Below are 23,827 nucleotides of genomic sequence, written 5' to 3'. Positions count from 1 at the left end.
TTTTCTGGCTTCTGGTCATTCATTTATCAGTCTTTGCCGTAACCCTGGCAAGGGACCAGTTTTTTTTTTTTTCCACGGTGGTATTTTATTTCCCTACTACCCTCTGACTCTGCTGGCGGCAGAGCCAGTGAGCTTCCCCATTTCCAATGGGACGCGCCCAATGGAGGTAACCGGTAAATCCCCACACGGGTTATTATTATTATTATTATTATTATTATTATTATTGTTGTTGTTGTTGTTGTTATTCTTCTTCTTCTTCTTGATCTCTTAACCTGTTCTCAATTATCGAACTCGGACTTGGTCAACAACACGTAACACACCGATGGCCAGTGTCAGGTCTGTGGACCTAGAAATGAAAATAACCAAAGAGATACTGTGGAGTAAACACACAACACAAGCATCATTTTTTACAAACTTACTTGCAGTGAACCTGTTTTATTCAAGCGGTGATCGGTCGCAGCAAATGCACAACCGAAATTCAGCCTCTGTATACTCTTCCATTTCTTTGCTCTCAGACAACTAACTGAATGCATGATACAGTACAGACCTGGACTGTAGTAGTACGTTTATTTTGGTCTCTTCTATTAACCCTTTAAGTTTGAATATTGTTACACCCCTATAACAAAGATATATTTCAAGTAGACTGTGATCATTGATTTAATTGACACAAATTGCATCTTACCAAGAATGTACCAACACCCTCCCACCCCCTCCCCCCAAAAAAAAACCACCCAACAACATGGTGCAACAGCCCCAAAGTGCCGTGGTCTACCAAGCGACCGCTGCTCAGCCCGAAGGCCTGCAGATTACTAGGTGTCATGTGGTCAGCATGACGGATCCTCTCGGCCGTTATTCTTGGCTTTTCTGACCGGGGCCGCCATTTCACCGTCAGATAGCTCCTCAATTGTATTCACATAGGCTTAGTGGACCTCGGACAATGTACAAATGTTGGTATATTTTGTATACAGTGCATAACATACCAATTTCTCTGTATTTAGAGCTGCAGCTTATGTAATCTCAACTCTACTTCATAGATTTGAAGCTTGGATCCTGTGCTACTGAAACATCAAGAAACTTACTCGCCAACAGTAACATCAAGTAGCAGGACAATGTCTCCTGCCCCATAGTTATTGTGGAAAGCATCATCATTGATCATTGACAATGGTAGGCTTTCTTGGTAAATCCTTTATGATGAACTGTAATCTTGTGCCAGATTACAGTTCACCACTGTGAAGGTGACAGATGTAAATCTCAAACCTGGGGTATATTTTCTTAGGATCACTGGTGTTGAATTCTTTGAACAAGAACATCGTAGAGATCGAAAGACAAGAATCTTAGAGATCGAAAGACAAGAATGCAAGCTTCACCAAACCAAACCATTAGAATAAAACTGGTGATCTGTTTTCAATTGCATTTATACTTTAGTTCAGATATGTTCCTATGTCCTTTTTGTGATTCATGATACTGTGATGCCAAGAATTTAGATATTTTTCATTAATTTAATTTACTAATACAGTTTTCTCTTATGAATCTTTTCAGATTGATTCCCACTTCCATTACTTGGAAATTCAGGCGATTGAAAGCAAAAAACCAAACCAGGTAAGTCTATGCAATCTGCTACAGAAATAATTCAAATACAAATTAACCTGTGATTGAACGTAATCAGTTTATGGGCTAATAAAATAATTCCTGCTGGACTAAATTCTGGCACCGGGAGAGTTGGCCGTGCGGTTAGGGGCGCGCGGCTGTGAGTTTGCATCCGGGAGGTAGTGGGTTCGAGTCCCACTGTTGGTAGCCCTGAAGATGGTTTTCTGTGGTTTCCCGTTTTTGCACCAAGCAAATGCTGGGGCTGTACCTTAATTAAGCCCACGGCCGCTTCCTTCCGACACCTACGCCTTTCCTATCCCATCGTCGCCATAAGTTCTATCTGTGTCAGTGCGATGTAAAGCCACTAGCAAAAAAAAATCTGGCACCTCGGCGTCTCCGAAAACTGTAAAAGTTGAAGTAGATTAGTTAAAGTGGGACTTAATGCAAATAACATTATTATTATTATTATTATTATTATTATTATTATTATTATTATTATTATTATTATCATTATTATTATTATTATTATTATTATTATTATTATTATTATTATTATTATTATTATTATTATTATTATTATTATTATTATTATTATTATTGTACCGCGAGGTGCACCTGCCCCATTCGTTCAAATGAAGTGCCTTGAAGAATGCCATCTTCAGTATAATGATTGCAACAACTAGTGCAAAAAGTTTGGACTTTACAGATGTCTCTACCAAGAAAATCTTGTTATGCCCTCTAGTGTGAAGACGAACTATTAAAATCCTAGAGTAATTTTTTATTTTGAGGTTTACTACACTGAGTTGTTTGTTTTTTGTTTTTTGTGTCTTAAAGTTGTCAACACTTTGATCTCTTTCCGCCAACTTCAAAATTGAACAATAGGAAATTTTGTGTGTGTATTTTCCACCAGTAATTTTCATCTTCTACCTATTTGATTAGCCAATAAGTATTGGGGGTGTGTCGGACCTTAGCCCAGAGCTCTCTAGAACATTTCTCTTGGGTATAAAAGCTGGTACCTTTTCGAGCCACCTTGTCTCATTGATCGTCCAGTTTACTGAGTGTGTGCTAATAGAGGAGGTAATAATATTAACTTTTAAAACTATATTTTTAAATATCTGTAGGTTCGTTGGTATTATACTTACAAAGGCAGATTATCATAAGGAGATTTTAAGAGAAGTTAAAGAGAATTCACAGTAATTTCACTGGATAATTACGGTACTTAACAGTTTTTTGGATTGTTGACGATTGTTGCTACATGCACATGATAGTAGTGTAAATAAATACAGTCAGCTGATGCATTATTCCGATAATTTGTAGTCTTAGTTCCCTGCATACTTTGTACTTTCCACCTTTGTTTATTCATAGAGTTAAAGTTAATAATCAAATTCCTATATCCCAATAATATTGCACTTCCAGCCCCGGCGTTGTTTTGACAGAAATTATAGTAGACAGCCCCTTATTCTCAGCATTTAAGGACACTTTTATTCTCCGTCCCACGTGGTAGGGAAAATAATACTAATCCACCAGTGTGAAAAGTTCATATAACCACACTTCAGCTGAAAATTTTAGTGTAGATACATTGTAGTATAGATACAGTACATTTAGATAGTGCCGTTTCTTGCCTGCTATATTCGTGTGTTATCTTACGTGTGTATCTATTAGAGCGTAGTACTAATAATAATTTGTCTAAGCATTTAGCTTTGTTGGTAATCTTTGAGTATAGTAGTTCTTGCAAATTTCATTTCTGTTTGTGCTTAGTAGTGACATACGGTACCGGTATCGTAATTAGGATACGTCTGAAAGTACTTTAAAAATTACTGTAGTGTACTGTACAGTAGTATACGAGTAATATCCTATTAGAATTTAGTGTGCTTATTTTATTATTATAAAATATTTGACCGGGCAAGTTGGCCGTGCGCGTAGAGGCGCGCGGCTGTGAGCTTGCATCCGGGAGATAGTAGGTTCGAATCCCACTATCGGCAGCCCTGAAAATGGTTGTTCCGTGGTTTCCCATTTTCACACCAGGCAAATGCTGGGGCTGTACCTTAATTAAGGCCACGGCCGCTTCCTTCCAACTCCTAAGCCTTTCCTATCCCATCATCGCCATAAGACCTATCTGTGTCGGTGCAACGTAAAGCCCCTAGCAAAAAAAAATAAAAAATAAAATATTTGTGTAGTACTGGTGTAGTAGAGGTATCCGTAGAAACTCTTACTAAAATTCTGTTGTTGTAATTGGGATAGGCTTAATTGCAGTTCGGAATTGTGTAGTTCTTGTGTATTACTTTCGATATTCAGTAATTAACAGCAGTTTTTATCCTATTAGGGGTTGTAGGATAAAAAATAGAGTACGACTAAGTAGTATTGTAGTGTAGTCGTATATTAATTACCTTATTGTTGTGTGATCTTTGAGTACTATCCCAGACAATATATCCCTCCGTTCATTTATTTTTTGCAAATAAGTTATTTTATTTTTATTTTAATTTTTTTCCGTAAAGAATGGCTAAGGAGCACGAGTGTACAAACTGTGGGTGTGGCGAGGCATTGAGGGGTATGAGGGAGGAGTTGGAGAGTTTGAGGGAGATAATTAGGATTCTCACAGAAGACAGGAAGGAAGATAGGACTCCCTCAAACAATGTACAGGTTACAGTAGGTGTACAAGAGGGGGGGGGGGGAGAAGGAAAGGGGGGAGTTGTAGAAGACAGGTGGTCTGATGTTCTAAGGGGAAGGAGATTGCTGGCTAAGAGCTCTAATCAGGATCAGAATTCAGGACAAGTGTCTGTGCGAAATCGGTACGAGTCACTCCAGTTAGAACAACAGTGGGAAGATGAGGGACAGGGAACTGTTGTTGAGATGTGCGGAAGTAGGAGGAAGGGAAAAGGTAGGAAAGGGAAATGTAGAGTAGAGGATAGGAAAAGACAGGTGGAACAGGGTCATGGGAAGGAGAAAAGGAAGGAGGAAGTAGCTTCTGCAGCTATCAGGAAAGATAGGGCTGACCAGGAGGGGAGGGGATCAAATGAGGTGGGTAGGGTTGAGGCTCTGGTCATGGGGGATTCCATCGTTAGACACATGGGGAAAGTGTGTGGAGGAAAGGGAACCAGGGTAGAATGTTATCCAGGAATCAGGTTGAGGCAGATGTTGAGGAAAGTAGAAGAGAGGGAGGAGGGGAAGCAGAAGCTGGTAGTGTTTCACGTTGGTACCAACTACGTAAGGCAAGCTGATATAAGTACCAACATAGTTGGAGATGTGTGGGATCTGGTAAATGTAGCACGGATGAAGTTTAAGAAAGTGGAGATTATTATTAGTGGAATACTGTGTGGGAGGGATACTGACTGGAGGGTGATTGGGGATTTAAATGAGACTATGGAGTGGGTATGTCGGAAACTGGGAGTGAAATTTCTAGATCCTAATGGGTGGGTAGGAGATAGGGATCTGCGCTCAGATGGCCTTCACTTAAACCGCAGTGGTACGTATAAGTTCGGAAATTTGTTTGGAAGGGTGATAGGGAGGTACATTCAGGAAAACGGAGTGGCCTAGGGAGCGGTGGTAAGGTAACAGGGAACTGGAAATCAAGTAGGGATGACATAAAATTGTTAGTGTTGAACTGTAGAAGTATTGTAAAGAAAGGAATAGAATTAAGTAATTTAATAGATATACAGTGGAACCTGACTTATACGTATATCAAAGGGAAGAGAAACATCTACTTGTAACTGAGAATTACTTAGAAATCAGACTTATACAATACACCACATATTTACTGAAAAACCAATGGAATAGAACTACATGTGTAAATCCTTGCAAATAATAAATACATTTACTAAAAAAAACCAATGGAATAGACCTGCATGGGTAAATCCTTGCAAATAATAAATACATTAAGACAGAAAATATTATTTTGAACTTGGTCCAGCCTTAAAGAAATCAGATAGTTTGGCTTGTTTCACTTTTCTTGCATTTAGAGTGTAAACCTCCTTTTGCAAACTTAGTAAGGAATTCAAAGCATTTTCACTACAACTTTTCGAACTGATGTAACGCCTACACACATCGATTGCATTTAACACTTCACTCAGTTGAGGTGTTTCAAGATTCAAGTCGTTATCTCCATCTCCATCACTGTCACTATCGCTTGTAGCTGGTCGATCACCACCGCGTTGTTGACATACATCAGCAATAATGTCTTCATCCAGTAGTTCTCCACATACAGCCAGATTATCATCGAAATGCACAAAAGTATCGAATTCTACACCCTCCGGTAGCGTTAGCTCATTACCAGACAAAACGACGTCCCTATAATCATCATTAGAGGCAGCCTCTTCTAGTAAGACACCAGCTTTGCGGAAACAGTTGCTGATTGTGGAGGATGACACCTGCTTCCAGGCAGTCGAAATAAAGTCCATAGCTAGTAGCAAATTAATGGAGAGAGGTTCATTTCCTGCATCACTCAGTGTTATCAAATGTTGAACCAGCATTTCTCTATAATGCACTTTGAAATTTGCAATGATGGCCAAATCAAGCAGTTGTAGAACACTGATACAGTTAGGAGGGAAAAATTCCACTCGGACATTCTCCAGAACGATTTGAGGCGGATGTGCTGCACATCAATCCATAAGAAGAAGGATCTTCTTCTGTTTCTTTTTCATTTTAATGTCCAGTTTTTTCAACCACTGTTCCATTAGAAGCATAGTCATCCGAGAATTTCTGTTGGATTCATATTCCGTAGGTTTTGTTTTTGCACCCTTAAAACACCTCGGATTCTTCGATTTTCCTATCACAAGTGGAGGAAGTTTATCAGATCCATCTGCATTGGTGGCGAGAAGTACTGTTACACGAATTTTACTTTTCTTCTCTCCATGGCATGAGTCACCTCTTTCCGCTAATGTTTTACTGGGAAGGAGATTGTAGAATAGGCCGGTCTCATCACAATTGTAGATGTTTGGAGGCTGATCATCGCTTTCGATACCCGGCAGAATCTCTTCTTTCCAGTGTTGCACCACGATGCCGTCCACAGCTTTTGAGTCACCGCAAATTGTTCTCCCTGTGATTCCATGACGATCTTTAAATCCTTGCAACCATCCTGATGAAGCCTTGAAATCAGCAGTGATACTCATCTTTTTAGCTAAATCTGTCGCCTTTGCCTTCAGCATGTCGCCACTAATTGGTAGAGCTGCAGCCCGGTTTTGCTGGAACCATGTGAAAAGTGCTTTCTCCAAATCTACGTACCTTCCTTCTTGCTGACGGCTGCGCTTTGTTGATTTTGAACCCAGTTTTAAGAACTCATCCAAAATTGCGTTTCTTTTACTGATGACTGTACATAGCATTGTATAAGCAATCCCTAAGTCTGAAGCAATTTCACTTTTTGTTTTGTGTGGATTAGCGCCCACTTCTCGCATAAATTTTACTTTTTCATCTAGGGTGTAACTTTTCCTTTTTCTGTTCTCCATGGCTAATCAAAAACAACTGAGTGACAGAACTACTGTTCAACAGTAAACACCACGTACCGGCACCGTGGACATTTTACTTCTATGTTGCTCCCATGAAATAAATTCTCATATTCAAACAAATTGACTGTATTTTCTTTTGTTTCCGCACCGAAATCGCTCACATTCCTTGTAATGTAACTTAATCTTTGGCGGCATTGTGATTATCAAAAAACGACGAAGGTAGAGGAGGAGCGAGATAGAGGGCGAAGAGGACTCGATCGGTTGGCCTTTGTTAAGCCGCCAATAAGTAAGTGTCAATCATGTCACTCGGCGAAACTCTTTGTGTTCTGTTTCAACACCGAAACGAGACCGCTCTACTTCCGCCTTCGCCGACAAAGTGGAAACTTCGTAAATACAGTAGTTTCTGTTAAAAAAGCACATGCTCATTACAATTACGCAAAACTGAGATGTATTTCATTGACAATTACGTATAACAGCGAATTACGTATAAACGGATTACGTATAAATAAGGTTTAAATAACACGCCTTTAAATTAAATTTTGCCGGGACCTAAAGGAAATTACGTACAAGTACGAATTACGCAGAATAGAGTTACGTATAAAGCAGGTTTAACTGTATATTTACCAGATATTGTAATAGGAGTTGAATCATGGCTGAGAAATGATATAATGGATGCAGAAATTTTCTCACGGCACTGGAGTGTGTATCGTAGAGATAGGATAGGTATGGTGGGAGGGGGAGTATTCATTCTGGTGAAAGAAGAATTTGTAAGCTACGAAAAAGTTAAAGATGAGACACATGAAATTCTAGGTGTAAGGCTCATTTCTAAAGATAATAGGCAACTTGATATATTTGGAGTGTACAGACCGGGAAAAAGTAGCACAGACGCGGATTCAGAATTATTTGATAGGATAGTCGGCTATGTGGGAAACGACATGGAAAGAAAGGTGATTGTAGCGGGAGATCTGAACTTGCCAGATGTCAATTGGGAAGGAAATGCGAACGACAGGAAGCATGACCAACAAATGGCAAATAAGTTAATATGGGAAGGACAGCTGATTCAGAAAGTGATGGAACCAACCAGAGGGAAAAATATCCTGGATGTGGTGCTGATAAAACCAGATGAGTTCTATAGGGAAACTGAAATAATAGATGGTATTAGTGATCATGAAGCTGTTTTTGTCGTAGTTAAAATTAAATGTGGTAGAAAGGAAGGTCTTAAAAGTAGGACTGTTAGGCAGTACCATATGGCTGATAAAGCAGGCATGAGGCAGTTTCTAAAAAGTAACTATGATCGGTGGAAAACGGTAAATAAAAATGTAAACAGACTCTGGGATGGGTTTAAAGAAATTGTTGAGGAATGCGAAAACAGGTTTGTACCTTTAAGGGTGGTAAGGAATGGTAAAGACCCACCTTATTATAATAGAGAAATAAAGAGACTAAGAAGGAGGTGCAGACTGGAAAGAAATAAGAGTTAGAAACGGCTATGGAAGTAAGGAGAAATTGGAGAAACTTACTAGAAAATTGAATCTAGCAAAGAAGGCAGCTGAGGATAACATGATGGCAAGCATAATTGGCAGTCATACAAATTTTAGTGAAAAATGGAAGGGTGTGTATAGGTACTTTAAGGCAGAAACAGGTTCCAAGAAGGACATTCCAGGAATAATTAATGAACAAGGGGAGTGTGTATGTGAGGATCTTCAAAAGGCAGAAGTATTCAGTCAGCAGTATGTAAAGATTGTTGGTTAGAAGGATAATGTTGAGATAGAGGAGGAGACTAAGGCCAAAGAAGTATTACAATTTACATATGATAACAATGATATTTACAATAAGATACAAAAGTTGAAAACTAGAAAAGCGGCTGGAATTGATCAGATTTCTGGGGATATACTAAAGACAATGGGTTGGGATATAGTACCATATCTGAAGTACTTATTTGATTATTGTTTGGTCAGGGGAGCTATACCAGATGAATGGAGAGTTGCTATAGTAAGCCCTGTGTATAAAGGGAAGGATGATAGACATAAAGCTGAAAATTACAGGCCAGTAAATTTTGACGTGTATTGTATGTAAGCTTTGGGAAAGCATTCTTTCTGATTATATTAGACATGTTTGTGTGAAATTAATAACTGGTTCGATGGAAGGCAGTTCAGTTTTTGGAAAGGTTATTCCACTGAAGGAGCCTCCGTGGCTCAGACGGCAGCGCGTCGGCCTCTCACCGCTGGATACTGTGGTTCAAATCCCGGTCACTCCATGTGAGATTTTTGCTGGACAAAGCGGAGGCGGGACAGGTTTTTCTCTGGGTACTCTGGTTTTCCCTGTCATCTTTCATTCCAGCAACACTCTCCATTCTCATTTCATAGCATCTATCATTCATTAATAAATCACTTTGGGAGTGGCGACCCCATCGTACTAATAGCCTATATCTGCTTCATTCATTCCATCCCTGACCCGGTCAATGACTGGAAAACAGGTTGTAGGTTTTCATTTTCATTCCACTGAAGCTCAACTTGTAGGATTCCAGCAAGATATAGCAGATATCTTGGATTCTGGAGCTCAAATGGACTATATCGCGATTGACCTGTCTAAAGCATTTGATAGGGTGGATCATGGGAGACTACTGGCAAAAATGAGTGCAGTTGGACTAGACAAAAGAGTGACTGAATGGGTTGCTATATTTCTAGAAAATAGATCTCAGAGAATTAGAGTAGGTGAAGCTTTATCTGACCCTGTTATAATTAAGATGGGAATTCCTCAAGGCAGTATTATCGGACCTTTATGTTTTCTTATATATATAAATGATATGAGTAAAGGAGTGGAATCGGAGGTAAGGCTTTTTGCGGATGATGTTATTCTCAATAGAGTGATAAATAAGTTACAAGATTGTGAGCAACTGCAGCGTGACCTCGAAACTGTTGTAAGATGGACAGCAGACAATGGTATGTTGATAAACAGGGTTAAAAGTCAGGTTGTGAGCTTCACAAATAGGAAAAGTCCTCTCAGTTTTAATTACTACGTTGATGGGGGTGAAGTTCCTTTTGGGGATCATTGTAAGTATCTAGGTGTAAATATAAGGAAAGATCTTCATTGGGGTAATCACATAAATGGGATTGTAAATAAAGGGTACAGATCTCTGCACATGGTTATGAGGGTGTTTAGGGGTTGTAGTAATGATGTAAAGGAGAGGGCATATAAGTCTCTGGTAAGACCCCAACTAGAGTATGGTTCCAGTGTATGGGACCCTCACCAGGATTACCTGATTCAAGGACTGGAAAAAAATCCAAAGAAAAGCAGCTCGATTTGTTCTGGGTGATTTCTGACAGAAAAGTAGCGTTACAAAAATGTTGCAAAGTTTGGGTTGGGAAGAATTGAGAGAAAGAAGAGGAGCTGCTCGACTAAGTGGTATGTTATGTCATAGAAAGAAAGAGATCCACCTTATCAATACTAAATTTAATAATGTTTTTCAAAACAGGACCGGTTTCGACTTATCACAAGTCATCCTCAGCTGTCATTTACATACACATTAGAATACATGTTTTAACAGCTGTATCTTACAAATAAACATGTCATGTTTGATAGACATTAGGTAGTATGTCTAGAAGTGAAATTCTGCTTCTTACATCTAAGTTTAGAGGATCAAGAATATTAAAAAGATATCTATCTTTAACACATTTAAAGAATTATAACACATGATAAAATTTGTTGTTTACACCTGACCTTGAATATAGCATTAACGTTCAAGTTTTACTAGTAATAGTTCTATAAAAGGACTTTCATATTGCGTTCTTTTTAGTCGACTAAATATGCTTAAATGTTGCCGCATGTGCTTATACAGTATATTTTTTATTAGGCTTAGACTTTGTCAAAATGAGTAATGTGAATTCGAAGTTGAAATTACAATAACAAAGTGAAATGCGTTTGAAATAATAGTAAGCTAGGTAATTGTAACCTCTGTTGAATGACTCCTGCAATTATATGCTATTTAAAATACATTTCATACAAAGAAGACATTAGGACACTTCAATATATAAAAGTTGAAATGTATAAGACTATCATATACGTTTTGTGAAATTCATATGAAGTATTGTTCTTTCTTCATGCGTATGTGTCAATTTCAAATGGGGTAGTATACTTTATATAAACTTTGTCAAATTAAATAATGTGAATCTGAATTTGAGATTGCGTTGAGAAATGAAATGCCAGGTAATTAAAACCTGTATTGAATGACCTCTTCAAATATATACTGTGTAAAATACATTAAATGCAACATAAGACAATGGTACATTTCAATATGCAAGTTAAAAGGTAAGAGGCAGTCCTGCAAATTTGTAAGTCTTCATATGAAGTACTGTTCTTCACGTGTACATGCCAAGTTCAAATGGGGCACTATTGGCCACTATTTGCTAAAGTCCAATCACTATAAACTTATATTGTCTTGTTAAATATATAGATTGAAGATGAATGTTCTGCTGGGGTTATGAAAGCTGTTGTTGTAGGGGGTTCTTTTTCGGTCTATGATACTTGCTAACTATTGTCGTGAGATGATTGGGAAGTGTATCGCTTGGCAGCTTGGCGTGTACTATAGTAATTGTACCGGGCGGTACACCTCCACGCCGCTAATTTAAAATTTGCGCCTGTTGAAACTCCTCTGCTGGAGGAAGTCTGAACTTTATATACGCTATTAATTCGCTACCTTCTCAAAAGATGTCACCACGTGGAAAATTTTGAGTTTTTGAACTGTGTCATTTTTTATGTGTTTTTGTTTTGCTTGAAGTAAGAAGTGTGAACTTTCTCTTCTAGAGGACACTACTGAAGATCAACAATAGTGCACCCTAGTGCGAAGCCAAAGAACTATTTTGTTGGAGAAATTTTTATTTCAAATGTTTGTCTTTGCTAAAAAATTTTTCAGTTATTGTTTAAGTTGGCTGTATACCCCTCTCTTTCCCCTTGTTTTGCATTTAACCAATCCCGAATTTCTGTTATTAATTTCTGACCAATCATGGGTATCTTCCCCCAACTTGAATATGTTGCTGTATCCTACCCAATAAAAAGTTTGTGGGAGGGTGTTCTTATTCCCCTAACGCCTAGAACCTTCCGCGAGAGGATATAAACTGCTGATTTTAGGGTCTCCGAGCCACTTCTGTTCCATCTTTCAGTGTATAAAGTACATAGCAGGAGGCGGGAAGCGCCTCTTTCCTCGGCAGCGGTCAGCAACAAGGTAATGGCCGATTAATAACTTTCTTTGCTAGCTCAGCAGTTTAACTCTCGGGGCGGGTTCTAAGCGTTCCACCATGTAACCTTTTCCTAAATGTAACTACTCCTTTCATATATTCTCTTTTAAAGCTACATACGGGGATAGAGAGTGCTAACCCTCTCGAGCTCCCACTCATATTGTTTTGAGGTGAACTTATTTTTCTCAACCTATTCTTCGTTAACATAAAACAAATTGTTCTCTTCTTAAGTCACCTCTTTAGTATGGGATTAGCCCTTGTATTAACGGCCTAGTGCCAAGTAGGTCTTAATCAAAGTGTATTAGGAGTGCAAGTTCGCCTCCTCTCAAATTGTTATTTTAGAGGTCATTTAATTAACCTCCTTTGCATTTAATAGACCTCAGTAGATTGGGTATTTTACCCCTGTGTTTATGTCCGTTGAGGACAACTTGAAGGTGGAGTTTGGTGTGGCCTGGGAGAGGCTTAAATTTGAGAGCGAGTGGCTCTTTTGATAATTGAGTGTTGTATGCCTCGTGGAGGCTTTTCAGTGTAATTTGGAGCTAGGGCTCCTAGGCATGAATGGGGTTTTCTGCCCCTCTGTTGAAACTTGTGTTTGGAGGTAAAACTGCGCTGATTGCCCAAGCATTGTGTTTTCAGGGCTCGAAGCCCAAATCCTGTAAATATTGTAACTACCCTTTGACTTGCTACTTTGTACCTGCCATGCTTGTTATTTCTTTGTTTTTGAAAAGAAAATATAACCTGGTTAAATTTTAATTAATTTTACTTTAGTAGCTTGAGACCCGTTCACCACCCCGCACCTTCTTTCACGCATAACTACCACAAAAATACGGTAACAGTAATAATAATAATAATAATAATAATAATAATAATAATAATAATAATAATAATAATAATAATAATATAGTACACACCAAGCTGCCAAGTGATACCCTTCCCAATCATCTCACGACAATAGTTAGCAAGTATCATAGACCGAAAAAGAACCACCTACAACAACAGCTTTCATAACCCCAGCAGCACATTCATCTTCAATCTGTATATTTAACAAGACAATATGAGTTTATAGTGATTGGACTTTTAGCAAATAGTGGCCAATAGTGCCCCATTTGAACTTGGCATGTACACGTGAAGAACAGTACTTCATATGAAGACTTACAAATTTGCAGGACTGCCTCCTACCTTTTAACTTGCATATTGAAATGTACCATTGTCTTATGTTGCATTTAATGTATTTTACACAGTATATATTTGAAGAGGTCATTCAATACAGGTTTTAATTACCTGGCATTTCATTTCTCAACGCAATCTCAAATTCAGATTCACATTATTTAATTTGACAAAGTTTATATAAAGTATACTACCCCATTTGAAATTGACACATACGCATGAAGAAAGATCAATACTTCATATGAATTTCAGAAAACGTATATGATAGTCTTATACATTTCAACTTTTATATATTGAAGTGTGCTAATGTCTTCTTTGCATGAAATGTATTTTAAATAGCATATAATTGCAGGAGTCATTCGACAGAGGTTACAATTACCTAGCTTACTTTTATTTCAAACGCATTTCACTTTGTTATTGTAATTTCAACTTCGAATTCACATTACTCATTTTGACAAAGTCTAAGCCTAATAAAAAATATACTGTATAAGCACATGCGGCAACATTTAAGCATATTTAGTCGACTAAAAAGAACGCAATATGAAAGTCCTTTTATAGAACTATTACTAGTAAGACTTGAACGTTAATGCTATATTCAAGGTCAGGTGTAAACAACAAATTTTATCATGTGTTATAATTCTTTAAATGTGTTAAAGATAGATATCTTTTTAATATTCTTGATCCTCTAAACTTAGATGTAAGAAGCAGAATTTCACTTCTAGACATACTACCTAATGTCTATCAAACATGACATGTTTATTTGTAAGATACAGCTGTTAAAACATGTATTCTAATGTGTATGTAAATGACAGCTGAGGATGACTTGTGATAAGTCGAAACCGGTCCTGTTTTGAAAAACATTATTAAATTTAGTATTGATAAGGTGGATCTCTTTCTTTCTATGACATACTATAGATATCAATACGGAACATCATGAAATTTATTAATCAAGATAAGTGGTATGTTCTGAGCTGTCAGCAGAGAGATGGCGTGCATTGACATTGGTAGACGAATAAGTTTGAATGGCGTTTATAAAAGTAGGAAAGATCACAATATGAATATAAAGTTGGAATTCAAGAGGACAAACTGGGGCAAATATTCATTTATAGGAAGGGGAGTTAGGGATTGGAATAACTTACCAAGGGAGACGTTCAATAAATTTCCAATTTCTTTGAAATCATTTAGGAAAAGGCTAGGAAAACAACAGATAGGGAATCTGCCACCTGGGCGACCGCCCTAAATGCAGATCAGTATTGATTGATTCATTCTTTCACCTCTGTGATCCACAAAAACATGGTAACCAGTGGTAGCAGTGTGTGGTTGAATGGGTCTAGATAAAGCCCTTTTTGACAGCTACTAATAGAAATCAACATTGAACTCTAAAAATTTTCTTGGTTGCTGGTAATTTTCAGGATTCATTAGATTTTCTATCAACATGTCTGGTCCTCGTGAAATCCTTGGCACAGAGAGTTACAATAATTGAAAATCTTCCACCTTTTTGATACTTTTTATTTGCTTTTTAGCAAATTTTTATTTGTACACAGTACATGTTTCGTTCACACTTGGGAACATCTTCAGCTGTTGTTAAGCTTAGGTGAATCGCTAAGCTTTTGAACACGTTATTTGCAAGTACATTGATTCTCTTAAAGACTACTAGAATACAAATTAAATTAAAATGATGTTAAAACAATTGGGGGTTAATGGGTCAATGAAATGAGACTGGATGATTACATAGTTGGTCAGCTTAAAAACTATTTCTATTCATTGGAATAGTTGTTAAAAGTTTCACTTTGTTACATTAAAAATGTCTGTTTGTCTTCCGGTTAAAAGGTTTTAAAAATGATTGGCTTCATGACACTGTTCAAATTGTTGTTGAATGTTTTTTCTTTCACTTCTTCCAGGTAAGCTGTTATTTATTATGAGCTTGCTTAAAGTGCCCTAAATTGAGTCTAATGCGGAACTTTGAAGCTGATAGCTGGTCAATTTTTGGGAAGGGAGCTTCGTCTCAAGTTCTTGCTGTTGTTAGACTCCATTTCTACTGTGACCCTGGAGAGGGAACGTTTGATGTAGAATTGGAGTCTAACAACCGCAAGTCTAACAGCAGCAACTTCTTCCTGTCCATATACAACTTGTCCTGAACAACATCATCGAGTGTCCATCCTCTGGTAACTAGATCAACCTTGATCATGTCCATCCATCGGGTTTTAGGTCTTTCTGCAGGTCTTAACCCCTCCACCTGTCTTTCCAAACTTATTCTGGCTCTTCTTGTAGGCTCCATCCTCATCACAAGTCTGTACCACGGTAGTCTGGATGTGCCGATTCGGTCTAACAGGGATGTCTTTATTCCGGCTTCTTTCCTCACCTCCTCATTTCTTAACTTGTCTATCTTGGTCTTCTGGATGGTGGATCTAAGAAATTTCATCTCTGATGCTTGCACTCTTGAGGAATCTCTTATTGTGAATGTGCACGCTTCAATACTGGTATGAAATAGCTGTTAAACATCATCAGTTTAGCTGGTTTTGTAATCGTGTCATCCCATAAAAGTGTTCTTACTTGTTGGTAGAATTCTGATCCCTTTTGCACTCTGTTTGTAATTTCCTTTTTGACCAAATTATCACTGGAGATTACACTTCCAAGGTAATGAAAACAAATCCACATACTCTAGCTGGTGGTCTCCTAGTTTTACACTTGCTGTATGCCCTTCTCTGTTGACTGCTGTCACCACTGTCTTGGTCTCCCTGATGTTGAGATTATATTCCTGGAATTGGGATTTCCATACGTTGAGTCTGGTCTGTACTTCCTTTTCTGTTTCACCCCAAATCATGATATCATCAGCAATGGCCACTGCATTCAGTTCACCTAACTCTTCCTTGACGTTCTTCATTATATTGCCCATAACAGTGACGAACAGTAGTGAGGACAGTGCACTTCGTTGATGAACTCCACTCTTGGTCTCACACCATGATGATTGACCTTCCCCAATTTGTATACATCTAGTACAGTCTTTGTACAACATTTGAATTTTTCTTACCAGTCCTTCAGGCACATTTCTTTTCCTCAGGCACTCCCAGATCTTATTACTACACTATCATAGGCCTTTTCTATATCCAGGAATACAATGACCAGGTTCGTACCTTTTTCCCAATACTTTTCCATCAGCATGTGGGTGCTAAAAAATAGATCCATTGTTGATCTGTTACTTCTGAATCCATATTGCTCCTTTGACTGTGGTTCAGTGATGGTTCTCAAATCTCCTTTCCATGATCTTCTCTAGAAATTTTAGCCTGTGAGACAGCAGTGTTATTCCTCTGTAGTTGGTGGATTTCTGCCTGCTGCCTTTCTTAAACAGGGGAATTATAATGCCCTTGTTGCAATCTGCAGATATTTTTTTCTCTGTCCATATGGCATTTGGTACTCTGTGCAGCCAATGTATACCCTGGATGCCTGCTGCCTTTATCATGTCCACATTCACTTCATCTGCACCTGAAGATTTTCCTTTAGGCATAGATTTTAAGGCTGTCTCAGTTTCTGTCCAGGTGACGGGAGGTTCCTCATTGTAGGCTTGGATTTCCAGTTCTGTATTTTGTTCTTGAACTGGTCTCTTCAGTAAGTGATCGAAGTGGTTCTTCAGGACTTCTCTCATGTCACTTTCTGTCCTAATCAGATTTCCATTTTCATCTTCAAGTGCCTTCATGGTATTTATTGGTTTCCTTTTACCTCTGATAACATTATACAGTAGTTTCTTATTGCCTCTGCTGTCTTCCTCCAGTTTCTGAGTGAATATATTCCATGCCTTCATCTTTTCTTCTGTAACTGTTCTTTTAACATCCAGTTTCTTGTTTCAGTATAATTGTTTGAAGTTTCTGATATTTGCCTTGTTTCTAGTAAGATCCAGTTTATTTTTCTCCTGATCCCTTTCTTTCCGCAAGAGATTTCTTTCCTTGATTGCTGCTCTCACTCCTTCATTCCACCACGGTGTTTCCTTCTCCCTTGTTTTCATACTTGTCTTTCCACAAACTTCAGTTGCTTCCTTAACCAATGTGTCCCTTAGTCTGGTCCATTTTGCCTGTCCATTTTTCCTTTCATCTCTTGGTAACAGGGTTTTTATCCGGTTCTGATACTCGTTCTCTTATCTGTTTTCTGGAGTTCCCATACTTTTATTTTTGGCATTTTCCTGTTCTGTACTTTTGGCACATAGAAGTTTCTCAGGTCCGCTACTAATAAACGGTGGTCACTGTCAAGGCTCTCTCTGGGTATTACTCTGACATCTGTTACCATTCTGCTCCTTTCTTCATCTGAGATGACATAATCAATTACAGTCATTTGTAGTCCATCCCAACTGTATCGTGTTTTCTTATGGCTCTGTCTCGAGCCAACTATTTTTCACCACCAACCCATTCCTCATACAGAAGTCAAGGAGAAGTTCACCTTCTCTGTTTCTTCTACCATATCCATGAGGTCCCATTACGTTCTCATATCCTGTTTTATCTGTCCCAATTTGTGCATTCAGATATCCTATAATGATTACTCTCTCTTTACTAATAACTTTTCCCAAATCATCAAGAAACTGGTTCTTATCCTCTTGACAACATTCTGTTTGAGGTGCATTCACCTGTACCAAAGTTAGTTTTTCTTTCCCTAAATGCACAGTCACCTTTATTATTCTCTCACTAACATACTGAATGTCAGCAACTTCCTCTAGATCTTTACTCATGATGAAACCAACACCATTCCTCATGTCTTTGTCATTTCCATGCCTATACAGTGTATACTGTTCTCTTAATTTCTTCATTCCTTACCCTCTCCATTTGGTTTCAATCAGCCCCAGTATCGTTAATTTCCTCCTTTCCATGAGGTCCACTAGTTCTTTCACATTTTCCTGTGAGACTGAGTAAGTTGATGGTCCCAATCTGTGTTAGTCTCCCCTGGGATTTTTGCATTTTTGCAAGACTCTATCATCAGGCCATAAACCATCATCCCTGACATGAGTCTGCTCATGCTGGCGTCTTAATTTAGTTGATAAATGCATTCCGAGGTTCTTATGTGTTTTGAAAGCAACTACAAATAAGCTTTTTTACTGGCTTGCTAGGCCTAGCATAATTGAGGATTTTCTTTCAGGGTTTACTCCCTTAGCCTTTGAGGATCCCTCCTCATCCCACAAGGCAGTGTGTTCCATCTGTACTACCCCTAGAGGAATGGGTTGCCTCCTCCGCCAGCTCCACCATACTAAATCATATTCTCCGCTTTTGCTGCTGTTGAGGTCTTCAATCGTTACCCTGAGTTGGGACCCTTTAGCAGATGTTACACACCGGGTCAGTGTGCTCTGGGACTCACATAGGCAGGGGTGCCACTTCCTGGGCAGGGCTGACTCTAAGAGGGTCCCTACCTGTTACCTGTCAAAATGAAACATGTTTGGGTAGAATAAAATTTCATCTCAGCACATGAAAACTGTATTGAATAGGGGGATATAATAAATGTGTATGTTGATGTATTTAAAAAAAAAAAAAAAAAAAAAAAAAAGAGGGCTTAAGCATGTAAAATTTTTGTTATTGTTTCAAATGTGTTCTGAAGTAGATATGCTTTTGTTTGCAGCTCAGCCTGACTGTTGGAGAGAAGGTTTATTCGTTCCTTACCAACGATGACTCTGGAAGTCATGAGGTGGATGCAATGATTATTGCCCTAGCCACAGCGATTCACAACATTTTTCCTACAGTGTCATTGCAGTAAGTGATGTACTATTCTTTTCATTCTACAGGGTGGTGCACGAATAGTTGACACATTTGAAAGGCAAATATAAAATTCAACTTATGTTCTATGTTGTTCAAATTTAGTGCACACTTTCCCAGTTTCATGGAAATAACTGTAGAGGTGACACTGCTGCTTTGTCTCTGAATGCCTAAATTCCAGTGAGCTTTCTGCCATGGCCAACCACGGCCGACTCTCCATTCAGCAGCGCGCCAAAACAGTTATCTTTTATTGCGAATCGAAAAGAATTACGGTGACACAAATAAAATTTTGAGCTGTATTTCAGACTAGGTGGGCACCAGCAAGTAACACCATCCTTCTCTCATACAGAAACTTTGAAGAACTAGGCAGTGTGAAGGAAGAAAAGCGACAACGTGCACCAGCATTTCGGTTTCCTGAAAACTACGCTGCGCTGAGGGTTGCCATGCAGCGCAGCCCTCACAAGTCAACACGAGGAGCTTCAAGAGAAGGTGGAATATCGCGCCGTTCAGTTCAAAGAATGTTGCACGGTGACCTTCAATTGTACCCATACAAATGACTGTACTACACAAACTAAAAGATCTTCACAGGCAGAAGAGATTGCAGTACGCATTATGGGCTCAATATAAAGATGAAGTACTGTTTAACACTTGGCTCTCTGGTGAAACCTATTTTCATCTCAATGGGGCAGTTAATAAACAAAATGTGCGATTTTGGGCTACAGAAAAACCAGACAAGACCTCAAAGCCGCATGAAAATGCGTGCTCACATTGTGCAGCTCTGCAGTGAAATTCATGAAGACCTGTGCTGCAAAGCCATCAGAAACATGCGTACTCATATCAAAGAGGTTGTTGGCAGCAGTGGAGGCCACATTGAACATGTGATATAGTGAAATGGATTTCCAGGGTCCAAGCTACCTGTGTCTAAAATTTCATTAGTCTTCTGTGAAAAAAAAAAAAGTTGTTATTCTAAAAGTAAATGTGTCAACTATTCGTGCGCCACCCTGAAGATGAGCTTAAACAATATTTTCAAGCAACTGTGAATTGTAATTATAAAAATACTTGTGTAGTAACACTTATTTGTGGGGGGGAATTAATATGGCTGGGCTCAGTAGCCCAGTCCGGTAGTGCACAAATATGTCAGCCTCGTGTTGGTAGATTTACGGGCACATAAAAGAACTCCTGCGTGGCAAAATTCTGACACCTCAGTGTATCCGAAAACTATAAAAATTTAGTTAGTGGGACATAAAAGTCAATAGTATTATTAGCATCGATACGGAAGGCAGCGGTTAATTTTCGATAAGTAAAATGTATTTTGTCAGATTGTTCTCATGGTATTAACAGTGGTGAAAGTGATGGTTCCTATGAGATGGTGGTTGTTATTTGGGTCATCAGTCCATAGACTGGTTTGATGCAGCGCTCTATGCCACCCTATCTCGTGCTAACCTTTTAATTTCTACGTTAACTACTACATCCTACATCTAGTCTAATATGTTTGTCATATTGATATCCTGGTGCACCACTGCCATTTTTACCACCTACCTTCCCTCAAAACTAACTGAACAAGACCTGGGCGTCTTAAGATATGCCCTATCGTCTTGTCTCTTGTTCTCCTCAAATTTTGCCAATGTAAAAAGTTTCAAACAAATTTATTAAAAATCACCATTCCAATACTCTACAATCTTTAAATTTAAGATACAATTGTTTTTACATAATGTTAAAATGGGACATATTTCACTTAAACATAGTAAGCATCTTCAGCCATTTAATCCAGAGTTAAGTCAGGGCCCTGAACCAGGTTCCTCATTAAGATCTATTACTTGTAATATTATAAGGTAGAAAGACGTAAAAATCTAATCTATGGAGATTAAGCAGTGCTGAAATTCAAATAATTAACGTTGTCATAGTATCGTATAAACATGAAATAAAATATTAGTATATGTCTAGGATGGTACAAGTTGACTATATGTAGAATGAACAAGGTCATGAAATTCTAACATTACAATTGGATTGTACAAGTTTATCAATATTAATGAAGCGTGGATTGATTAAAATATTGAAAATTAAATCTTTGAACCTTGATGAAATGAGTCAGGTATGTAGAATTACAGTGGAGTTGTTGGTTAACATCAAGCAGTTATGTAATAAAGTTAAAAGGCACACTGAAAAGCATCAGTGTGTGGAAGTATTGTATCACTTTCTGTGAAATATTCTTTGTAGTGGATTGTAGTCGAAAGATATCTTGCGTAGATTTAACAGTTAGGGTGTTCAACTAAGCCTTAGATGTGGGAAAATTCGCAGTATGACGCGTGTTGAAGACTGAAATGTAAAAGAAACATAAGTGTAAGTTTTAGAAACGCGGAGAAAATATTCTACTTATGAGCGGGAGTTGAACAACGCTTACCCCTTATGTTGACAGAGAGGTGACTAGCCTCGTTGGCTGCTTGAGAAGATCTGGCAGTCGTTATTCTGCTACTTCGTGTGTTGTAGGGATGTGTTTGTAAATCGAAGAATGATTCGAGAGGGGGGGGGGGTTGTCATAGAAAGAAAGAGATCCACCTTATCAATACTAAATTTAATATTGTTATTTAAAACAGGACCGGTTTTGACTTATTACAAGTCATCTTCAGCTGTCATTTACATACACATTAGAATACATGTTCAAACAGTTGTATCTTACAAATAAACATGTCGTGTTTGATAGACATTAGGTAATATGTCTAGAAGTGAAATTCTGCTTCTTACATCTAAGTTTAAAGGATCAAGAATATTAAAAAGATATCTATCTTTAACACATTAAAAAATTACAACACATGATAAAATTTGTTGTTTATACTTGACCTTGAATATAGCATTATCGTTCAAGTTTTACTAATAATAGTTCTTTAAAAGGACTTTTATATTGCATTGTTTTTAGTCGACTAAATATGCTTAAATGTAGCCGCATGTGCTTATACAGATACTTCTTATTAGGCTTAGACTTTGTCAAAATGAGTAATGTGAATTCAAAGTTGAAATTACAATAACAAAGTGAAGTGCATTTGAATTAATAGTGATCTAGGTAATTGTAACCTCTGTTGAATAACTCCTGCAATTATATGCTATTTAAAATACATTTCATGCAAAGAAGACATTAGCACACTTCAATATATAAAAGTTGAAAGGTATAAAACAATCATATACGTTTTTGTGAAATTCATATGAAGTAATGTTCTTTCCTCATGCGTATGTGTCAATTTCAAATGGGGGTAGTATACTTTATATAAACTTTGTCAAATTAAGTAATGTGAAAATGAATTTTGAGACTGCGTTGAGAAATGAAATGCCAGGTAATTAAAACCTGTATTGAATGACCTCTTCAAATATATACTGTGTAAAATACATTAAATTCAACATAAAACAATGGTACATTTCAATATAAGTTAAAAGGTAAGAGGCAGTCCTGCAAATTTGTAAAACTTCATATGAAGTACTGTTCTTCACGTGTACATGCCAAGTTCAAATGGGGCACTATTGGCCACTATTTGCTTAAAGTCCAATCACTATAAATTTATATTGTCTTGTTGAATATACAGATTGAAGATGAATGTGTACATAGTACACGCCAAGCCGCCAAGCGATACACTTCCCAATCATCTCACGACAATAGTTAGCAAGTGTCATAGACCGAAAAAGAACCACCTACAACAACAGCTTTCATAACCCCAGCAGCACATTCATCTTCAATCTGTATATTCAACAAGACAATATAAATTTATAGTGATTGGACTTTAAGCAAATAGTGGCCAATAGTGCCCCATTTAAACTTGGCATGTACACGTGAAGAACAGTACTTCATATGAAGTTTTACAAATTTGCAGGACTGCCTCTTACCTTTTAACTTATATTGAAATGTACCATTGTTTTATGTTGAATTTAATGTATTTTACACAGTATATATTTGAAGAGGTCATTCAATACAGGTTTTAATTACCTGGCATTTCATTTCTCAACGCAGTCTCAAAATTCATTTTCACATTACTTAATTTGACAAAGTTTATATAAAGTATACTACCCCCATTTGAAATTGACACATACGCATGAGGAAAGAACATTACTTCATATGAATTTCACAAAAACGTATATGATTGTTTTATACCTTTCAACTTTTATATATTGAAGTGTGCTAATGTCTTCTTTGCATGAAATGTATTTTAAATAGCATATAATTGCAGGAGTTATTCAACAGAGGTTACAATTACCTAGATCACTATTAATTCAAATGCACTTCACTTTGTTATTGTAATTTCAACTTTGAATTCACATTACTCATTTTGACAAAGTCTAAGCCTAATAAGAAGTATCTGTATAAGCACATGCGGCTACATTTAAGCATATTTAGTCGACTAAAAACAATGCAATGTAAAAGTCCTTTTAAAGAACTATTATTAGTAAAACTTGAACGATAATGCTATATTCAAGGTCAAATATAAACAACAAATTTTATCATGTGTTGTAATTTTTTAATGTGTTAAAGATAGATATCTTTTTAATATTCTTGATCCTTTAAACTTAGATGTAAGAAGCAGAATTTCACTTCTAGACATATTACCTAATGTCTATCAAACACGACATGTTTATTTGTAAGATACAACTGTTTGAACATGTATTCTAATGTGTATGTAAATGACAGCTGAAGATG

At 37.6% G+C, this 23,827-nt stretch overlaps 1 protein-coding gene across 3 annotated transcripts in view; it reads left to right on the top strand.

The window, feature by feature from the left end:
- Positions 1-23,827, top strand: part of LRR (Leucine-rich repeat) — an 808,120-nt gene that overhangs the window by 120,929 nt on the left and 663,364 nt on the right. For all 3 annotated transcript variants that reach the window (XM_067142208.2, XM_067142207.2, XM_067142206.2), the window contains exons 4-5: positions 1,540-1,599; positions 19,016-19,146. In XM_067142208.2, the coding sequence (XP_066998309.2) occupies positions 1,540-1,599; positions 19,016-19,146 (191 nt within the window). The remainder of the gene's footprint in view (positions 1-1,539; positions 1,600-19,015; positions 19,147-23,827) is intronic.

Source organism: Anabrus simplex, chromosome 2 (assembly GCF_040414725.1).
Source record: "Anabrus simplex isolate iqAnaSimp1 chromosome 2, ASM4041472v1, whole genome shotgun sequence".
NCBI classification, from domain to species: domain Eukaryota; kingdom Metazoa; phylum Arthropoda; class Insecta; order Orthoptera; family Tettigoniidae; genus Anabrus; species Anabrus simplex.
Note: the sequence above shows the minus strand (reverse complement) of the source record. Positions and strands in the feature narration are given on the sequence as shown.